At 41.8% G+C, this 18,532-nt stretch overlaps 1 protein-coding gene across 1 annotated transcript; it reads left to right on the forward strand.

Moving 5' to 3' along the window:
• Positions 1-2,717: 2,717 nt before the first annotated feature.
• On the forward strand, positions 2,718-18,104 carry sox21b (SRY-box transcription factor 21b). The gene is made up of 2 exons (XM_008328273.3): positions 2,718-16,138; positions 16,280-18,104. The coding sequence occupies exon 2, from the start codon at positions 16,297-16,299 to the stop codon at positions 17,041-17,043; it is 747 nt and encodes a 248-aa protein (XP_008326495.1). The 5' UTR covers positions 2,718-16,138; positions 16,280-16,296; the 3' UTR covers positions 17,044-18,104.
• Positions 18,105-18,532: the final 428 nt, after the last annotated feature.

An 18,532-nucleotide genomic window follows, 5' to 3' on the forward strand; every position in this document is an offset into this window, starting at 1 on the left:
TTGATTTATTGTCCCCCGCTTCCTGAGAGTGGCGTTAAGAGCGCACAAGGCCCCCCCTCCGTCTTCAGGCCCTGCTCTCACATTGTGTCGCCTGGTTGCTTGCTTCTATCACAGAGCCAGGACCAGGGAGAGACCCTCCCCGACTATCACTAGAAGTAGGACCCCACATGAAAAAAAAGAAGTGAACTGCATGAACGTTTGAGAGACAGCAGCAAAGCACAATGTAGCTGGCTGTGAATAGAAGACACTGTGGGATTTGCCTCCCAGAGAGACGTTTTTCTCCCCTCTCGTGCCCCCCCCCCCCCCCCCCCTTCACCTCCCAACTGTTCAGGTTTTCAGATGATACAGCCATATAATTACACATATTGTACTGATAGTGTTGAGTTGTCTGAGTTGATATTTAAATTAACTTATTTAAATGATTAAACCGCAGGGAAAATATCACCCCCCCCCAAAAAAAAAAACATTGCAAACCCAAATGTCAGTTAAACCCTTGAAGGCCATGTATATGGTGTATAATATTTTACTGAACAAATTTGTTTTATTTGAAAATGTTAATAATAAATAAACACCAAGAGGCAAGGGAGGAGGAAGAAGTTTAGTCAAGGTTTTTGCATATTTTAAATGATATATTTGATAATGAAGTTTTATAACACTGTGTAGAGACTGCTGTCTGACTGTTCTTGTCATTATTTCCAGTGTCAGTAGAGGGCAAATCTGGACTGCAGGCAGGCCTGGTCAGAGCAAATCCAACCTTTTTTAATTTGTGTAGCATAAGGTCTGGTGTTTTGTTGTTAAAAAAAATACTGGGAATTCTGGGCCCCATAGAAGGATATGACAATGGACCGTTATGTAACACATTTAAGAACATGAATACATTTCTACGTACTGTGCATAATTCATTATTATTGTAATAATAATAATAATAATGTGTGCGTTTTACTGGTGGGGCTATACTTCTATACTTTTGGGAAAATACTACCATGTTGGGGACACTTGTCCTTGTGGGGACATATTGTTGGTCCCCAGGTGATTTTGAGGTTCAAGATGTGTTCAAGTGTCAGGATTAGAATTAGGGTCAGGTTGGCGTTAGGGTAAGGATTAAGATATGGCATATTTGTAATAGTTCAGGCTGAGGCTAAAAAGGCTAGAGAATCGGTGTGTGTGCGTGTGTGAAAATATATTTTTTTCCACACATTCTTCTGTCAGGGTGGCTTGTATTCATATGACGACTCTAAACAGATTGATATTTTTCATGAATGGCTTCTGTCTGAAATTCAACGGGACAATTTATACATGTGAAAAGAATCATTTCAGATGAAAGTTGAAATGCTATTGTAGGACGGAGCCCTCTCTCCTCTCGCTTGAAGATAAACAATTTCCCATGAATATATGGCCGGGGCCCCCCTATCTATCAGAAATATCAGAATGTGTCCCGTACTGAGCCTATTGTAGTCTATTAAAGGAAATCTTTCCCTGTGGCAACCATTTTTGCAGGTTTCAAGTAGATAAATGCCTTCCAAGAGGGATAAGAATGCATTTCTACAAAACTGCATTAAAGAGTAATGTTTGTCAACTACTCCAGATAAAAACTTCACAGTCACAATTCTGTTGGCAGGCAGCAAATGCATTGGCAATGTGTAAAGCTGATTGGTCTGGGGAGGCTGCCTACAGGTTAGCAGGCCTCATATCCAATCTCTGACAGCAATATGTGTCGCCGTGCGCTTCATCCCGATTGCCGGTGTTGAACACAAACCGTGGTCACTCTATATATGGAAATCTCTGTCTTGGGGGCGAAAAAAAATTAAAAAGGTGAGATTGGCACTTTAACCTCCGTGCCCCCCTCAAAATATGTTTTAGTCTGATACATTATACTTGTGCGAATTATTTATCAAGAAGATACAAGCTTGATATTTCAAAAAAAATAATGAGATGTTGAGGTGGCAGCTGGAATGTTCCGGTCCAGTGAGCAGCATCTATGAATCGGGGGAAATGAAGTAAATATGGCGGGCTGGGGGACACACCATGTGCTGAATGTGAAAGAGTGGAGCGCTCTGTTCAGGTGGCACTGGCCAAAAAATCTCCAAATCTCTCCGTGTGACACCAACTGTAACAGCAGAGTGTTGCCCCAGTTAATAAACCCCCCTTTATATTGATCAAATAATGCCTTAAAATGTCTATTTCTGCACATATATCTAAAGTGCATGTAAGAGTGCAGATAAACAGGAAATGTTTCACAGTATCAGTAGAATCCATTTCTGGGAAAGTGGGTTCACTTCCTAAAACTTCAATAAAATCAAATTTGTACTCTGATAAATCACTAAGGGTTTTTAGATTCACACATAAGCAGATACTCCGTGTCATTTCTCACTGATTACAGTCTGATTGTCCCTGTGTTCCTTTGACACAGTCTCAGATGAGTTCAGATCCACAGGACTCCAGTTTATTTCCACCAAACTTTCCTCCTCTTGGTATGATACCATCATGCACTCTTGATGCGTCAGTGGATGGAATAAAACAGTAATGATCTTCTTTAAGTACTCTGAAGCTCATGATACTGATGTCCATCATACTGTAGTAACATAGGGATTTATAATGCAAATCTGCCTGAGGCAAGGCTCTGCAACCTCTAACATCAAAAGAGACATTTTTATCGTTTTACTAGCAAATAAAATTTGCTAAAGTTTTAAAATATTTAAATGAAGGCAGTACACGGTTTTAAAATATTTAAATGAAGGCAGTAGGACAGTGTATGAAGTTTTAAGTACTGTAGTAACACTGCAGATTTGTAATCTTTTGTACTACAAAAAGATCGAGATTTCACCTACAGTGACCTGAAGCCAACATGACATCTCATCCCAAAAACACCTGATCTCCAGTTGAGGACGAGGTGATGTTATTCTGCTGTTCGCAAGCAAGCTGAAAAGTTAGTGTGACATTCTGTTCAGTTGATGTCTGTATAAATCACAGTACGCCCCAAACCGCTGTCTACTTATCATACTGGTCAGGCTCGGGGGTTGATTAGACATAGATGAGAAAGGCCATGTGTGGCCCAGGAGCCATAGGTTGGAGAAACCTGGCCTAAGGGTTTGACTGTTACGTTGACCATCTGGTCAACGTTCTTGCTGGTTATCTTGTTGCAATATTAAATATATACACATACATGTAAACATATATGTGTATATATACTCTATATATGTATGCATGTATGTGTGTTCATATATGCTATACTAGCATTACGAAGAAACTAAACTTTTCACTGTGGTGTCTGAAAGTGTGGTTTGTGTTTCACCAGACAAGCTGCTAATTTCTGGTTGAAAGACTGACAAAGTCCGTGGCAGAGCCTGGAATCTGTCAGGCAAACGGAAAACAATTGTGGTGCTAGGCTGAGCTGAAAGAGCCAACCTGTCGACACGCGGCATTCAGAGAACAAGTCATCCAGTTGTTGCAGTTCATACAAAGCGAGTGGGGAGAAGAAAAGCATTCACACACTCTGAATACCACTGAAGTGTGTCTTTGCTCTGTCTGTTATTCCAAAGAACAAAAAAGGAGGAAAAGCGTTTCTTATTAAATCACAGTGTGAATTCGCAGCCATCAAGGTGACGCACGACATGTTTGTCTTCCTTTAACGTAGCAGATTCCATCTGAAATCTTTTTTTTTCCACTGGGGAATTTTAATAGAACATCAGTGTGATACGTTGCTGCACATTTGTTAAAATTGTGTTTATATATACTGTATATACTTATATATATATTTATGTGATTAATGGAATATTAGTATTTGTCAGGTTTGTGTCTGGTATTATGCTGAATTAAGGTGGATAGGAAAAAACCAAATTGATTTATGCAGGCGTCCCCTTTGCACGCCTCCAACTCCTGCCTTTGTTTTGTTTTATTTCATCCTCTCCGAACATCCCGTTGCTTTTCAGGCGCCCTTTTGTTCTTGGTGAAGGGATCTTTTATTTGGCTGGAATCTCCCATCTCGGACCAACGCTTTGCCTTGATGCAGATCTTCATTAATCTCCGGGGCTGCTGTGGGCTCCGCGGCAGCTCCCGCCGTTTTGATGGGAATTGAATTTGATACCGCATTGTGGCGTGTATGGAAGCTAACAATGGCCTGTGTTCCTTACTGTGTCTGAGCACAATCAGAGAGACCCAATTAAATAATTTGGTACAATAAAGCAGAACAAAGGGATAGGCAGGCATAAAGTGAGGGGCTGCAACATTTGTATTCTACCTATTTCTGTATCATGGTAATTAATTCGCTTTGAAACCACCGGGTGGAAGCACAATGGAAACAGTGGAGCTCATTTCAAAGTATGACAGAAGATGCTTTATATTCAGGTGACATGCTAAACCAACAATTTACAATAGAGATTTTTTCTTTCCTTTTCTTTCTCCAGTGCAACAGACAGTGTGAATGATTACATTTATACTTGTCATGAGCAACATTTCCTTAACTTTTTTGTGTTAAAAAAGGCAGATTTTTTTAAAATATCATCACAGTTTGGTATGAATGTTGCTAAAGTTTTTATGTCATATATAAATATATATGTCATGTTCAATTTCAGGAACATGAATAATCCACAAGTGGCTTATGGTAAGTGATGATGGGACCCATATGGATCTGTCAGTGGTCCACTGGTGGCCTCTTTTTAGTCCAGCCACCGTAATTGAAAGAAATGAGCCATGGAGCTGACACATTAGCAGTCTCCCCAGAGATGGGCCTCACAATACACACACACACACACACACACACACACACGTATGCTCACATATACATCATCTATCCAAACTCTATCTCCGTGAAGCCGCGGTCCAGACACAGTGTTGTTCACTGATGTGCCCTACTGTAAGTGAGACTGTCTGTAGGATTGGGCGGCTCTCCGTCTGTGTTAACGGGATAATGAGAAACTGCCCTGCAGTGAGTTAATCAGCTCATCGCTCTCCCAGCACTGCCATTTATTTGCTTTTTATTCCTCAGCACATTTCCCCCAGGGGGAGGTCTGTCTGCGAGGCAGCACCTGCAGCTTCCGCGGCGCTTGATTTAGTGCCGTAAATGCTGCTTGTGGGCCAGATTACGCTGGACAGTGATCAAACCTTATTTGCACTCTGATTAGACAAACCGCTGCCTGCACTGACCAGGCTGAAGCAATTCTCCTTTAGCAATTTTATACTGCCGCCCTGCGTGAAAATGATTAACACTGCCTGGATGAATGTGGCAGTCAGTCACTGTGGCCGTATCCCTGCCTCGCCCCGATTGCCTAAACAGTTTTCACTTCTCCTGCTGTAGACAAATCGTCACAATAGGACTTATAATCACAATGAGACTGCAGAAATCACATTTCTTTCTGGAATTGTTTACAAAGTCGGAGAAACACAACACGAGAGTTGAAATTATTAGGTTGGTTCCGATTAAAAAGGTTTATGTTTATTAATGTAAATATAGTCAATGTCATATTTTTTTAATTAAATGCACATGTTTAGGAAAAGTCATGGTCCCACCCCAACCCCGACCCCCCTCCATGGTAGTTCTGGTGTTGAAACTTGAGAATGAACGGCTGTAAAGTCACAGTTTGTCACATGCAGATAGGAAATCAGCTGAGTTTACTGTATGAGTGTTTCCTATAGAGCATTGTTTCCCTCAGGTGGGTCGCAAGAGTTTTTTTGGGGGGTTTTTTTGGGTCGTTGCACATCATGTTTCCCAGGAGTTTATGAATACTGTCTATTGACTTGGGTCGCGAAGTAACAGTTTGGGAAACACTGCTACAGGGAATCTTGAAATGCACTTGGAATTGAACATTTAACCTTCTGGTTGAAATATAGCCGCCCGATCCGCTGTACCACAGTACACTTCGTTTGTTGTGTTATAAAAACTAAGTTTGGAGCAAGTATAAAAATTATAATACCAGTGTCCTTGACGCTACTGTTATCAAACAGCTCACTGTGCAGCAAGTACTCTGTGGTTCTAAATCAAATACTTCCCTTTGAGCTGAAGCACAATTTTTCCTACATGTTTGCACAAAATTAAGTGAGAAACTCACTGTTTCATTGAATTCCACACAGGTTTTATTGCAGTTAGCTACACTTTTTTTTTTACCCCCTTAAACTCAGACTGACAGATTTTGTGCACAGAAATATTTTACATTCCGTACATTACATGATGTTATCTGCTGTGGCTGTGGCAGATGTACACAGATGCACGCAAATACTGGTGCATTCTCCCAAGATCATACAATAACAATAACCTTCAAATGTATTGTATCCAGAGAAGGTCCCTGCCTGCATTCAGAGTGGAAGGCACTCCAGTTCAGTCATTGTACGACAGATTTTCAGGCTTAGTTCCTGCACAAAGCCAATGCACCTGAGACTGAATGGGAATGTATATGTAGTGCACTGGCAAGGTCTCTTTTCTTTCATCTACTTCTGTGCAGAGGCTAGCAAAGTACTAATGAAGCCGTTTTCTGATCTGCTATTTTTTACTGTGATCCTCTCTCCAAATGCCTCTCCATCATTTTTGTAGTATTTACTGTATTACCATAACCCTGATGCAAGGCCCTTTTAGAATTGTGCTTGAGTGACTACTGAGCATACTAGGGCAGGGGAAAAAAAGAGGAATTATTGTGAGGAAAATGCACAATATAACAGACTTAAAAAGTGGAGGGCAATGCTCATAATCGAATCTGAAAGCTTTCATTTTTCCCCTCATTGTCTCTACTTCCTTCCCTAAACAACCCTTCCTTTTTTTCACTAATGCATTCAAGTGTCCTGAAAGAGGCTTTTAAGGTTGGGTACAGCCCAAACAAAAAGGGTGATCTATCCTGAGTATATACAGCTCAGTGTTTGGAAAATTGCTTTGCAGAATTTAAGGATGCTGGTGAAATGAATGGAGTTGGCTATGAAGTACAGCCAAACCATAAATCTGGGAACGTACTGATCTCCCTCTCCCTCTCACACAATTCTCCTTGTTGGTAAATCTTTCTGTATATTGAGATGCAAAAAGCAAAAGAAAACTTGAGTTTCAGTTGAACACTGATTCTTGAAAGGGACTTTGTCTGAGGATAAATTCTCCACGTCAATATTATCGCATCCCTTATTGATTTAGAGTGCTGAAATAACAAACATCTTCAAGATAAATGTATGGTTCTGATAAGACTTTTAAAAAAGCATTTTTCTTATCTGTCACGCCCCCTCACCCATTGCTCCTAGCCTCTTTCTCTCTCTCCCCCCCCCTCTCTCTTTTTCTCTCTCTCTCTCTTTATTTCACTAACTGGTCCTCAAAGCTTCTCCTGCACTGACCAAGCATCAGCTCCCCCTCAATGATAAATGGCCGTCTTTGAATTGATGGCAGGCTAGAGGAAAAAGAGATACTCCTAGATAATGTGGATACCGTTTTCATTCCTTGTCACCCAATTAAACTGCAATTATCCCAAGTGCAGGAGAGGAGAAAAGTGGGAAGAATAGTCAAAGAATGGGGGAGTGCGGCTCCCTGGGACACTCTGGAGCAGACACATTAGCCCAGATTTGCCCCATCCTGATAGAAGAGAATCATATCTTGCACTTGACAGTGCACAGTGAGAAGCAGACCAACTGCATCCTGGGCGTCAGGAAAAGAATGCAATGTTTTTGTGATGTGCCTCAAAGTAGCCGGAGAGAAAGGAGATCAAAACATATACAGGTTGTCACTCTATTAAAGCGGCGCTGCGTTTGTGTGGCGCTCCATGTGTCTGTAGCCGAGGACGTAAAGGTTTTATATCCCCTAACAGCCCATATAGGTTTTCCTTTTATATTTATTGTAATGCTAATGTCCTGTCCACCACTCGGTGTCAGCGGGAACAAAAGTGTGTATTTTGTGAAACCTTTGTCATCACAGCCAGTGAAAGAACCCCGGAGCTGACTACACAGCAGCCTTCAGACAATTCCTCAGCGCAACCAACAGAGTGGTGTGCGAGAGCGCCTACTGTTCTCTGAAGAATTAACCATTGGTTCTTTAAAAAAAGAGAGAGAGAGAGAGAGAGAGAGACGCTTCCTCAGTGGATTGTTTGCCTCTGGATGAATTAAGATCTGGATGAAAACCCATTTCTTGGCACCGAATCCCAGAAGTAAATTAATGTCTTTTGTAATTACTGTTTCTCTCAGTAATTATCACACAGGACAATTTATGGATTAACATATTGATTTCACTTGACCCTTGGCGAGGCTTAAATTGGACAGAGGAGATACTTTTGGCCCGTGCTGCCAAATGCTCTGCTCTTTAGGCGTGTCATGGCTAACGTCCCGGGGGATGAGGATCTGGTTCCTGCAGGGTCCCGGCCTCTGGCTTGTATCTATCACTGTGTCACTTTGCATGGGCATTGATTTTAGGCAAACATAATAAAAAATTAAAAAAATCAGAATTTGCAAGAGTGAAAAAGTAGAGGAGTGTGTGTGTGTGTGGCAATTTATTAATCTTTGCTCACATTATTATTGTGTTTAATGTTGAAAAACATATTTCACTTCAGGAGAATTCTTGACTTTTTTTTAGAGTTTTATTGTTAAATGTAAACCGACTTAAATTCACTTTAAATTCAAGGTTAATTAGTGCTTTATGTAGCAGAATTCTATAAAACATTTAAGATAAACATGTGGACGTATAGTCACACAAAGGTGTGGTTTCTGTTTTTAATTAGGGTCTAAAAAGTGGTGTACAGCTTCACCTAAATGTAGATGCTCTGTGTAATATACTACCAGCTTATATTTGACCAGCGTTTGCACGATTCCCAGCTGGCTTAGACCAGTTTGACTAAACAAACCCACAGGACTCTTATCAGTCTCAGAATCTAGTAAGAAGTAGTGTATGATTAAGGGAGGGTTGATGTTTGTAAACAGTGGAGTGTAAATGTCTGCATGCTTTTCCCTTTCAATTTACAAGGCAAACATTCAAATGCATGAACACGGGCTGTGTTGTTACGGAATGCTGATGAGCGTCGACCCTAATAATGCCGCCGCGTGTGCTGTTTGCACTGGATCAGCGATGTGGCAGTAATTCGTTGCTGACGATGGAGAGGGGAGAATACTCTGTCAAAATATGATCAATATTTCCTATAAGTTCCCGCGCTGCTCCGCATGAGTAATGGTCTGATTAAGTGAGCAACATGAGAGAGGCAAGGACTAATGCAGCCTCTCCACTGCAGTGTCCATCAAATAATGAGATCACCTGAGACAGGCCACCGTCAGCCTCCCTCCCCCTCCCCCCCACCTCTCTGAACAGGACGTGCTGACAGGACACTTGGCCTCCCATTGATCACAGTGTCATCCAATCCAGTAGCGAGAGTAAAGTACACATTAACATTTGAGCGTCTGGACATAAAAGTGTAAAACTGTGTCCAGTCGTCGGAGCGGCCGCATGTTTGGACAACACCACCTCAAAAGAACTCCGTCTGCCATCTGTGAAAACTCTCTCACTTTCACTTCACTCTGCATCAGAGCCGCTGCTGCACTTTTTCTTCTCTCAATTACATGGTTATTATCTTGGTCAGTTAATCTCCTCTCATAAGATTGATTTCTCTTTTCAGTCTACGTCAGAGCAGCGCCTCCGTCAGAATGCACTCAGGCCATGGGAACCGTAGAGTTCCAAAGCATCCTCGCAATTGACGGAGGTCACTGCCGCTGCGGCCGTTTCTCCGACACACTGATGAGTAGACAAAAGCCTCTTTCTTTGTTACATGTGTCGCCGAAGAGCACGGTGGCGCACACAATGCATCACAGGGGCGAGATGAAAGTTTGTGGCACACAAATCCCAACAGAGGGAGATGTCCAGTGATCCAATACAGTAGTGGAAATTGATCTTAGAAAAAATGTCATAAGAAAGTGGTAGGAATGACAGCATAGTGAAGTAATGGTAGAGAACAATGTTATATACAATTTTACCAAAGAATTTTTTTAATGTTCCTTTTAATTATTTGTTAGCTGGTTGAATGTGTTAAATCCTCACTGTGCTTCAAGCATACTGAACAACTGAAGGTGATGTTCTCTGAAAGAAAATTATTTTGTTTTGGCCTTTTGCCTTGGCGAGGTTTTATTTGAAAAGAAAAGAAAAGAAGAAGCGCAAAGGTTATATTTGATAGCAACATGTGAAAAAAAAATTTGAGCCATGTGGCGGTTTAATTTTCCATCGTATTTAACTTTCTCTTCCTCGTCATTTTTGCAGACCTGTACGCATAAAGGAGTGTGCGACTAGATCTTGACCTTTCATCTCAGCGTTTGTTATGCTTTCTCCTGCTTTTTATTCAAGCATTATTAACACAAATCCATAGATCCCGTTCCTCGTTGCTTTTTCTTTGCTTTCACACATACCAAGGAGACTTGAAATAAGGGTTAAAGGTGGTTAATGAACTGGGATCACCTCACCATCAACTGTTATGTTGTGTACAGTGTTAAAGATGAACGAACCTCCTGGATTATTATGATGTTTCTTCTTTCCATTCTGTCTTGTGCTGAAGGACGATGGCATACTATGAAAGCCCTTAATAGCGTGTTACTGTCCCTGCCACGGGTTCAAGGAGATTGTCTCACGTTTTGTTGGCGCTGCGGCCTCAATTCAGCCCCCACATAAAGAGCCAGAGACTAGGAGTGGACTGAGAGAGAGCAGTCTTTGTGGTATTGAAGGGAACGGGGTGTATATAAAAAAATTGCCTGGGTGCATCGGCTTTCTCTGATCCCAACTGCAACTATAAATGTATCTGAGATGAGCTATCTGTTGCAGGCTGTGCCATAAGCGGGCCTTTTCTTCCCTCTGTCCCTGTGATGAGTTAGCAGGACCTGCAGTGATAAAGCTGATAGAAGGGCTGCTATCAGGTGGCAGTCTGGGTAATTACAACTCTCTATTTGGGGCTTTGCAGTGATGCTGCGCTGATAAGAGGAATATAATGAGGAAGAAAGGCCGACGATAATGTATCTGCTAAATGGTTGAAAATAGTCTATCAGAGCCAAAGTCATCTCAGTGCCTGCAGGTGAACAAGTATCTGTGGATTTGAACCACATGACTCTGCAAAGAGGAATATGTGGTATTGGAGCTAAAACACAAGCCCTGTAGGGGTTGAAGGCAGTCAGAGTTCAAAATCAGACTTTTGCAAAGGGTAGCCCCCCCCCTCCCTCCCCCCCAAAAAAAAAGATCCAGAGAGTTGTTTGATTGTGGCTGCTATATTGTTTGTCCCTCAGGGTGAGGAGATATCCTGCAGTGTGAGATTACACATAATACTTTCACAACCGGCGGTTTAAAGATGGAGGTCTTATCGAGCTCACGGACTGCACATCCTTCTCTGTTGCTATTCTCCTTCCATAATGTGCTTTTAAAGTTTGTTGTAGCTGTCAGTTCTGCTGCTGCGAGGTTGAACTGACAGTCACTCCTTCCCCCTCCCTCTTCCCTTCACACCCAGCATGTATTTGTGGACGTTTCATCTCCAGGTCAGTCGCCGGGCTTGTCAGAGCAGCCACACCGAGTGCGGGGCTGATGGGATGAGTGACATGACTGTCAAATGGACAGATTAATACTGTTAAAGACAACGATTTCACTGAGGCTTTGAAAAAACAAACAAAAACTCAACGCCTTCTCTAGGACTCAGTAAAGAGAGAGAGAGAAAAAAATACATGAATTGGGTCAAACAGTCACACGACCCAACAAATTAAGCCCGCGGCCCATTTTTGGATCACATCCCACGATTTGAGAAACATCCCTTTAATGTGCACTCCAGTGTGTTCTATCTTGTCTGCCCGTGTTATTGTCAGCCACAGATTACCTCAGTTGGAATCATGACCACTATCAAAAGTATTCCCCCTAATGTGATTAAGTTAATACTGCGCTCTATGAGGGGATTATTTCTCAATTCCTCTTGATATGCGTAATATTTAGGTTGTGCTGGAGTAAATATTTGGTTCTTCACCAAAATAATTCCCACTGAGACAAAGACGTGAAAGTCTGCCCTAAGGAGCAATAAAGACTGTATAATTACAGCGATTAAAGGGGCTGCACAACAAACTTGGCACTTATTGAATGTATTTTCAGCACATTATTTTCAAATATAGGTCATATATTTAAACCACACAAACATTAACTTTATTCGCATTAAATTCCCTGTTTGTTCATCTGGAGTGACGCTTGGGTCGGCTTTGTCTCCTCCACCAATCCGATCATTATGTTGTTTGGCACGTAGAAATGATATTTTACAATAAAGTGTGAGCTGTAACAAAAGCTCATTAGGGGAAAAAAATACTTTTAATCTTAAGACATTTTCTTCCAGAAAATGTACAATTTGTACAATTAGTATGAAACTTGACTGTGTTACCTGAACCTTGCTACAATTTACCTGGTAAAACTGATTTTTACTGCATACTTCATCTTGATTGAGCGAAGATTTAGTTTATTTTCTTGTAAAGATAGAACCATTGTCGTGAGCTTCTTCCTCCACCTCTCATTGGTTAACCTTTCACCTAAAGTTAACCGCTGTAGAATGTTTCCTCGTCTGATATATTTAGTGTTTCATTCCCAACTTTTCTGTTGTGTGTTTTCTTCTATTTTTTCATGTTTACAGTATAGAATATTTAAGTCATAAGAAAACAAATGAAACCATTGTCACTAAAATGACAGATGATAGTTTTAAGTGATTTTTTTTCTCTATTTTTGGAGATGTACCAATGTTTCTGAGGGTGGGTTTTTGTAATTACAATCAAGTTTAATTATACATTAAATCAATTGGATTGCATACAAAATAAAAGTGCTCTTTAGGGAAGATTCCTCAGATGACAAATTAGCAGCTTTAAAATTGTACCCACATCATATAATCTACATACGTACCCTTCAGAAATGTGTTTGTTTGAAAATAAAAATTATTTCTCAAGTCTCTTAATCATCCTGTAGAATAAATGACTGGATATTGATAAAAATAGGAATAGGAGAGAAAAGAGTGAAATTAAACTGTTCAGTATTCATCATCGGAACTACGTCGCATTTAATCCCACTTCTGTATCCTGTATTACATCATTCATGCTTGTACGTTTGTAATTAGTCAATTTACTGAAATATTTTGAGCCACATTTGTGCTGATAATCTGCGGGGGGGAGGGGGGAGAGGGGGGATCCTTTATCGTGAAGATTATCTGTTTAAAGAAAAAAAAAGTGGAGCAACTGGCAAAAGCTGCAGTGAAAATCCCTAGAACATAGGAAGAGATGAGGACCACCGTCAGTGTGGAGGTACCTCAGCCCGGCCGGAAGAGAAAAGGAAAGATCCAGGCAGAACTGTGATCAGACAAGCTGAAAGAGAGCACATCAGGTGCACAATCAGGACCCCTCCCCTTATATCCAGCTCAGCCCTAACCTCCTGATCATGAGCAAACTTTCATGTGGCAGTAAATGCTCTGCTCTCTGTGAGGTTTGTGGTTGAAAAACAGCAGATATTGTTGTTTACCCCTTGCTCACAAGAAAAGCCATCTGATAGCAAGAGGTCAACTTGTGTTCCTTTGAAATCAATTATAGTCTCAAACTTGATTTCCCTCCACTGCTCCTCCAAAGGGAGTCCAACAGTAAACACAGTGAGAGGAAGGAGGGGAGCTGAAGTGCACTTCCAGACATCCTCTGAATTTTCATGTAAACCGGGATTATCCAGGGATGCTCATCAATTATTCCCATAATTTGTTTTGCTTTCTCCCACAGTTTTGTCAAGTGTCAGGCCGAATAAACTGTTTGTTGCTATCATGAAGACTCCCGCTCCTCCAGGGGCTCCTATATTTCAGAGTGATGGCTTTAGCACTTTGGAGTGAACTGTGCGCGATCTCTCCGGGTTGGAAAATGTCCCCATGGGCTTGTTGTTGCCGCTGTCTGCCTTCTATTTGCATGATATTTTTTTCTATTCACTGTTATCATCAGTGTGCTGTGAGGTGGGAGTGCTGGCTCCGTCTCAGAGGCTGGACTCAGGCTTTATCGGCAGGTAATTCTCCCACTCTCACTAACTCATCTTGAATTATTTAGGTGTTATTTCCCAGACTCTGGCACAGGTCGGGGAGAGGAGGAAGAAGCACAGACTGCAGGTGTTACAATTAATTTGTATCTAATCTCAATTAAATTATTAAATTCAATAAATTAATGTTTTCTCATCCCGCAAATTAATAACCTGTTTTTTTTTTTATATAATAGATACCACGGCATCTTGACGTTTTTGTGAGGGCTAAAAGCACACGGTCTGGATGGCTGCACTCAAACAGAGGCCTGACAGAATTTTTAAAGCATTTTAATGCGTGTTAATAAAATAAAACAAAACCAAACATTGCGTCGGAAGAAATGAAAACTCGTCAATTATAGTTAAATATAGTCAGCAAAAAAATGGGGAAAAAAAAGACATTTGTTAATTAATAAATACATATTTTAAAAGGCCGTTTGGGGATGCGCGTGGATGCGTGCGCACCTTGACAGTCGTCTGGTCCTGATAACAACTTTTCCTGGTAACTTGTTTATATAAAATTCATGGCACATATTTTTACCCGTTTGTGCCACGATAGGCAGATGCTCCTGCGGAGTAAGTGGAGCGCTTCATTTTGCAGGAATGTTATCAAGAAGGAGGAGGAGAGGGAGGAAGGACAAGCCCGGCAACAGCGGTGCTGAGAGATGCTGAGGATTTGGCTCTTCACTCCAGTCCTTTTGATGCACATCAACCCCCCACCAATCCCATCACCACCCCTTTTTTATTGAGATAAAAAATATATATTTTTTACCCGTGTTAGTATTTTAATCGCAGTCATCAAAATCTGGTATTTCATATATTTTTTAGAGCCTTGTACCAGTTAAAACTGGGATCGTTCACTAGAAAATAACGGATCACCTCACAATGGAATATGAAAGTTTACAATAATAATAATAATAATAACAAAAGTAGTAGTAATAAAAATTACAATATTAATAATAGGGGAAGAAAGACCTTTTCACCAACTGAATCCTTTATACCTGACCTAATTCCTTATTTATAATATTTTTCCCCATATCATTGCAACATTTCTCTGTGTATTTCTTTCATACGGGGTGTATAAAATTATGTAAAACGGAAAAATGGTGGCAGAACAAAAACCACTTAGAGCCCACAATTTACTAAACAAGTCCCGCTGATAAGTGTAATTGCTCGGTTGGCTGAATATTGGACAACCTCGTTTCACTTGACTCGCTGCCCTTGGGAAAGTCCTTTGAAGTGAGAAAGAGAAGTGATTTCAGGAATAAGAATAATAATAATAATAAAAATAATTAAAAAAGCTCGTTGTGATTAGAAACACTCGAGACCGCCTCTGAATTCTGGCGTTTTGTCACAATATGTGGAGATTAAAGAACACTTTTTCTTTCTTTCTTTTTTTTTTTTTTTTTGCTTTTCTTGTCTTGTGCACAAAGACGCACGGGTTTTCAGTGACACCGTGCGTCAGTGCCACCCACGGAGCAAGGTGAAAGAGTGGAGTGACACATAAAACACGAGAGGAAATGATGATTAGACGTGTAATGACTGATTTTTAAAATGTGAAATAATTTAATAAACCCAGATTTGCTGTCATTTCAGGCCAGTCGCTTCATCCATGAGCTCTCCTCTGGTGTTTCTGTGTTCATTTTAATAATAATAATAATTATTATTATTAAGGCTCTAAACTCCCATTTTGACAAGTCGCCTTCCAAATCAGGAAACTGTAGAAGGTTTTGTTCACTGCATTCTCTCCTGATAAAGATACAAAATACGGGATGTGTTTTCTGTTCAAACTCAGGGTGGGATTTAAGGAGGAGAAAAAGGTCTCTACACTCCGATGCGCCGTTCAGCGCTGCTGCGCATGCGCCAGTGGCACTTTCACTACCTGCCACTGCACAGTCCTGTATTTCACATGGGGCGAGCGCCAGTTATCATCCATTTGCGTAAATGCTGTTGCTGCTGAGTGTTGGCTCTGACAGTGTGAGACGACAGGGCGGCGTGTGTGTGGTGTTTTCACTTCCTCTGTCCCTCCTGTCCGCTGATGGTGTAGACTTTTGACTGATGGATGACGACCATGGAGCCGAAAACATAAGTTGAGGAGCAGGTTAAAAGGACGCAGCCACTTGTACTTTGCGATTTATCTAACGGTGTGATGAAGATTTGAACTCTTTGGTAAGTAGCCAAAAAAATGAAACACGTTTTTTGGGTTGGTTTCGCACGTCCGGGTGGTTATGAATAATATGATCTGGACGGGATTTGTTTGTGAAACTCTCTCTTTTTTTAAAAGTAATTCGCTTTTCTTCCTCTCTGTAGAGTGCGTCTGTGCCAAAATGTCTAAGCCGTTAGATCACGTTAAACGTCCCATGAATGCGTTCATGGTCTGGTCCAGAGCCCAGCGCAGGAAAATGGCTCAGGAGAATCCAAAAATGCACAACTCGGAGATCAGCAAACGCCTGGGAGCCGAGTGGAAACTTCTCACCGAGTCTGAGAAAAGGCCATTCATTGATGAAGCCAAACGACTGCGGGCGATGCACATGAAGGAACACCCCGACTACAAATACAGACCCAGGAGGAAACCAAAGACTCTGATGAAGAAGGACAAGTTTTCCTTCCCCGTGCCCTACAACCTCGGGGAGCACGACGCGCTCAAAGTTAGCGGTCTCTCCGCTGGAGCACTTTCCGACTCCCTCAGCGGGAACGCGGACAAGGCAGCGGCGGCTGCAGCGGCCGCGGCGGCCAGGGTTTTCTTCAACCCGTCCATGTCCACGAACCCGTATTCATTTTTCGACCTTGGATCCAAAATGACCGAGCTTTCCCCGCCGTCCTTCCCTTACGCCTCTCCGCTGGGTTACCCACCGGGAAGCGCCACGGCTTTCACGGGCGCTGGCAGTATAGGCGGCGGGACTCACACCCACACCCACTCACACCCGTCTCCTGGAAACCCGGGCTACATGATCCCCTGTAACTGTTCGGCCTGGCCCTCAGCGGGGCTGCAGCCGCCCTTGGCCTACATCCTCCTGCCCGGGATGGGGAAACCTCAGCTGGAGCCGTACCCTGCGTACGCGGCGGCGTTATGATAGGCCCCGACGGTGGACTTGTATTAAATGTGAAAAGAGACAGGCGAAACAAAAACAGAAAAAAGCTATTCATGCAAGAGTTTTTTATTATGCATGCACAAACTCGTACATGTGATGAAGTGCTCGTGGTCTCACATATCACATGTGTATGTACATTATTTAATGCCTTTATCTAAGGTCATTCCTATGTAGAGGACTCTCTAATCTTCTCACCGCAGCAGGAGACAGGGGACAGGGGACAAGGGACATGACTAAACCAGGATGGCACACATGCACAGGGGTATGGGGTACACTCACCTGGTCACAGATACCCTTCTCGATTTCTATCCCCCCCCCCCCCCCCCCCCCACCTCCCTCCTCTCCCAAGTTGCACCTGCTTGACCAACCTGTTGGAACCTGGAGGACAATATTAACGACGGGATGACAGCATTTCCTCTCAGATAACACGGATCAGGGAGGATTGTCACAACATTTACCCTCCTGTCTCCGCATCCGAACTGAGTGTAAATGTGTACAGATAAAATGACTCTAGTTTATTTGCCCTGACAGGCTTTTAGTGTTTGAGATTTAGGGGCCAGGAAAACCTACCGTTAGAAACCCGCTGTGTACATTTCCTCCGTTTTTTTCCAACCCTTTTTATAGGTGTCTGTAATATTTATTGTTTAGTGGAATCTTATGGTGACTCAGACATTTCCCTTCTTTCTCCCTCTCTCTTTAAAAAAACGAAACAAAAATGACACGGACTATTTCTGTAATATTTGCACTCGAGACGGATTGTAATTTATTCTGAAGGTCGTATTACATTTCAGTGCATTGCAAAAAAACAAAAAACAAAAAACAAACAAAAAAAGAAAGCAAACAAATGGCCAGTGGAGTTGATTCAAGACAAAAAAAACACGCATCATTTTTAGCTAACTCGTATGGAATTTGTATGTTTTCTGTGTTTTCTTTAATCTCCGTTCTGTACATCATCAGCCTATATTGCTACTGTTCACTTGTTGAGCAAAAAAAGGACTACAATAAAGCGTATTCGGATGAAAGAAAAAAAAGGTGGAAAAGGACCGCGGCTGTAGTTCTTGGTGAGATGAACAAGATTGTGATCTTTTTCTTTTCCTCTGCTCCTGCTCCTGTCTCCCAGGTGGAGTGTGTAAGGTATCCTCCAAAGGCCGCTTTTGTCCGCGCTTTCAATGACATTGTACGACAAGGAGGGGGGAATTAAAAATAAACCAGGCCATTGTAATCAAACGCCAAAACATTATTTATCATAATTAAATCCTGAATAGTCAGGGAGATAAAGCTAAGCTGTGTTTTTGACAGCGCGTGAAACCTAGAAAGATGCTGTGGATTTAAGATGTGGATCATCGTGTATTTGCAGTGTATGTGCTCCAAAACAAACAAACAAAAAATACAAAGTTGAATTTATTAAAACGCAATGTTCTGCCGCAAATTGTCATATTTTTTCCTGCTTCCATTGCGTGATCACCCAGAT

This window comes from Cynoglossus semilaevis, chromosome 16 (assembly GCF_000523025.1).
Source record: "Cynoglossus semilaevis isolate Cse_v1.0 chromosome 16, Cse_v1.0, whole genome shotgun sequence".
NCBI classification, from domain to species: Eukaryota; Metazoa; Chordata; class Actinopteri; order Pleuronectiformes; family Cynoglossidae; genus Cynoglossus; species Cynoglossus semilaevis.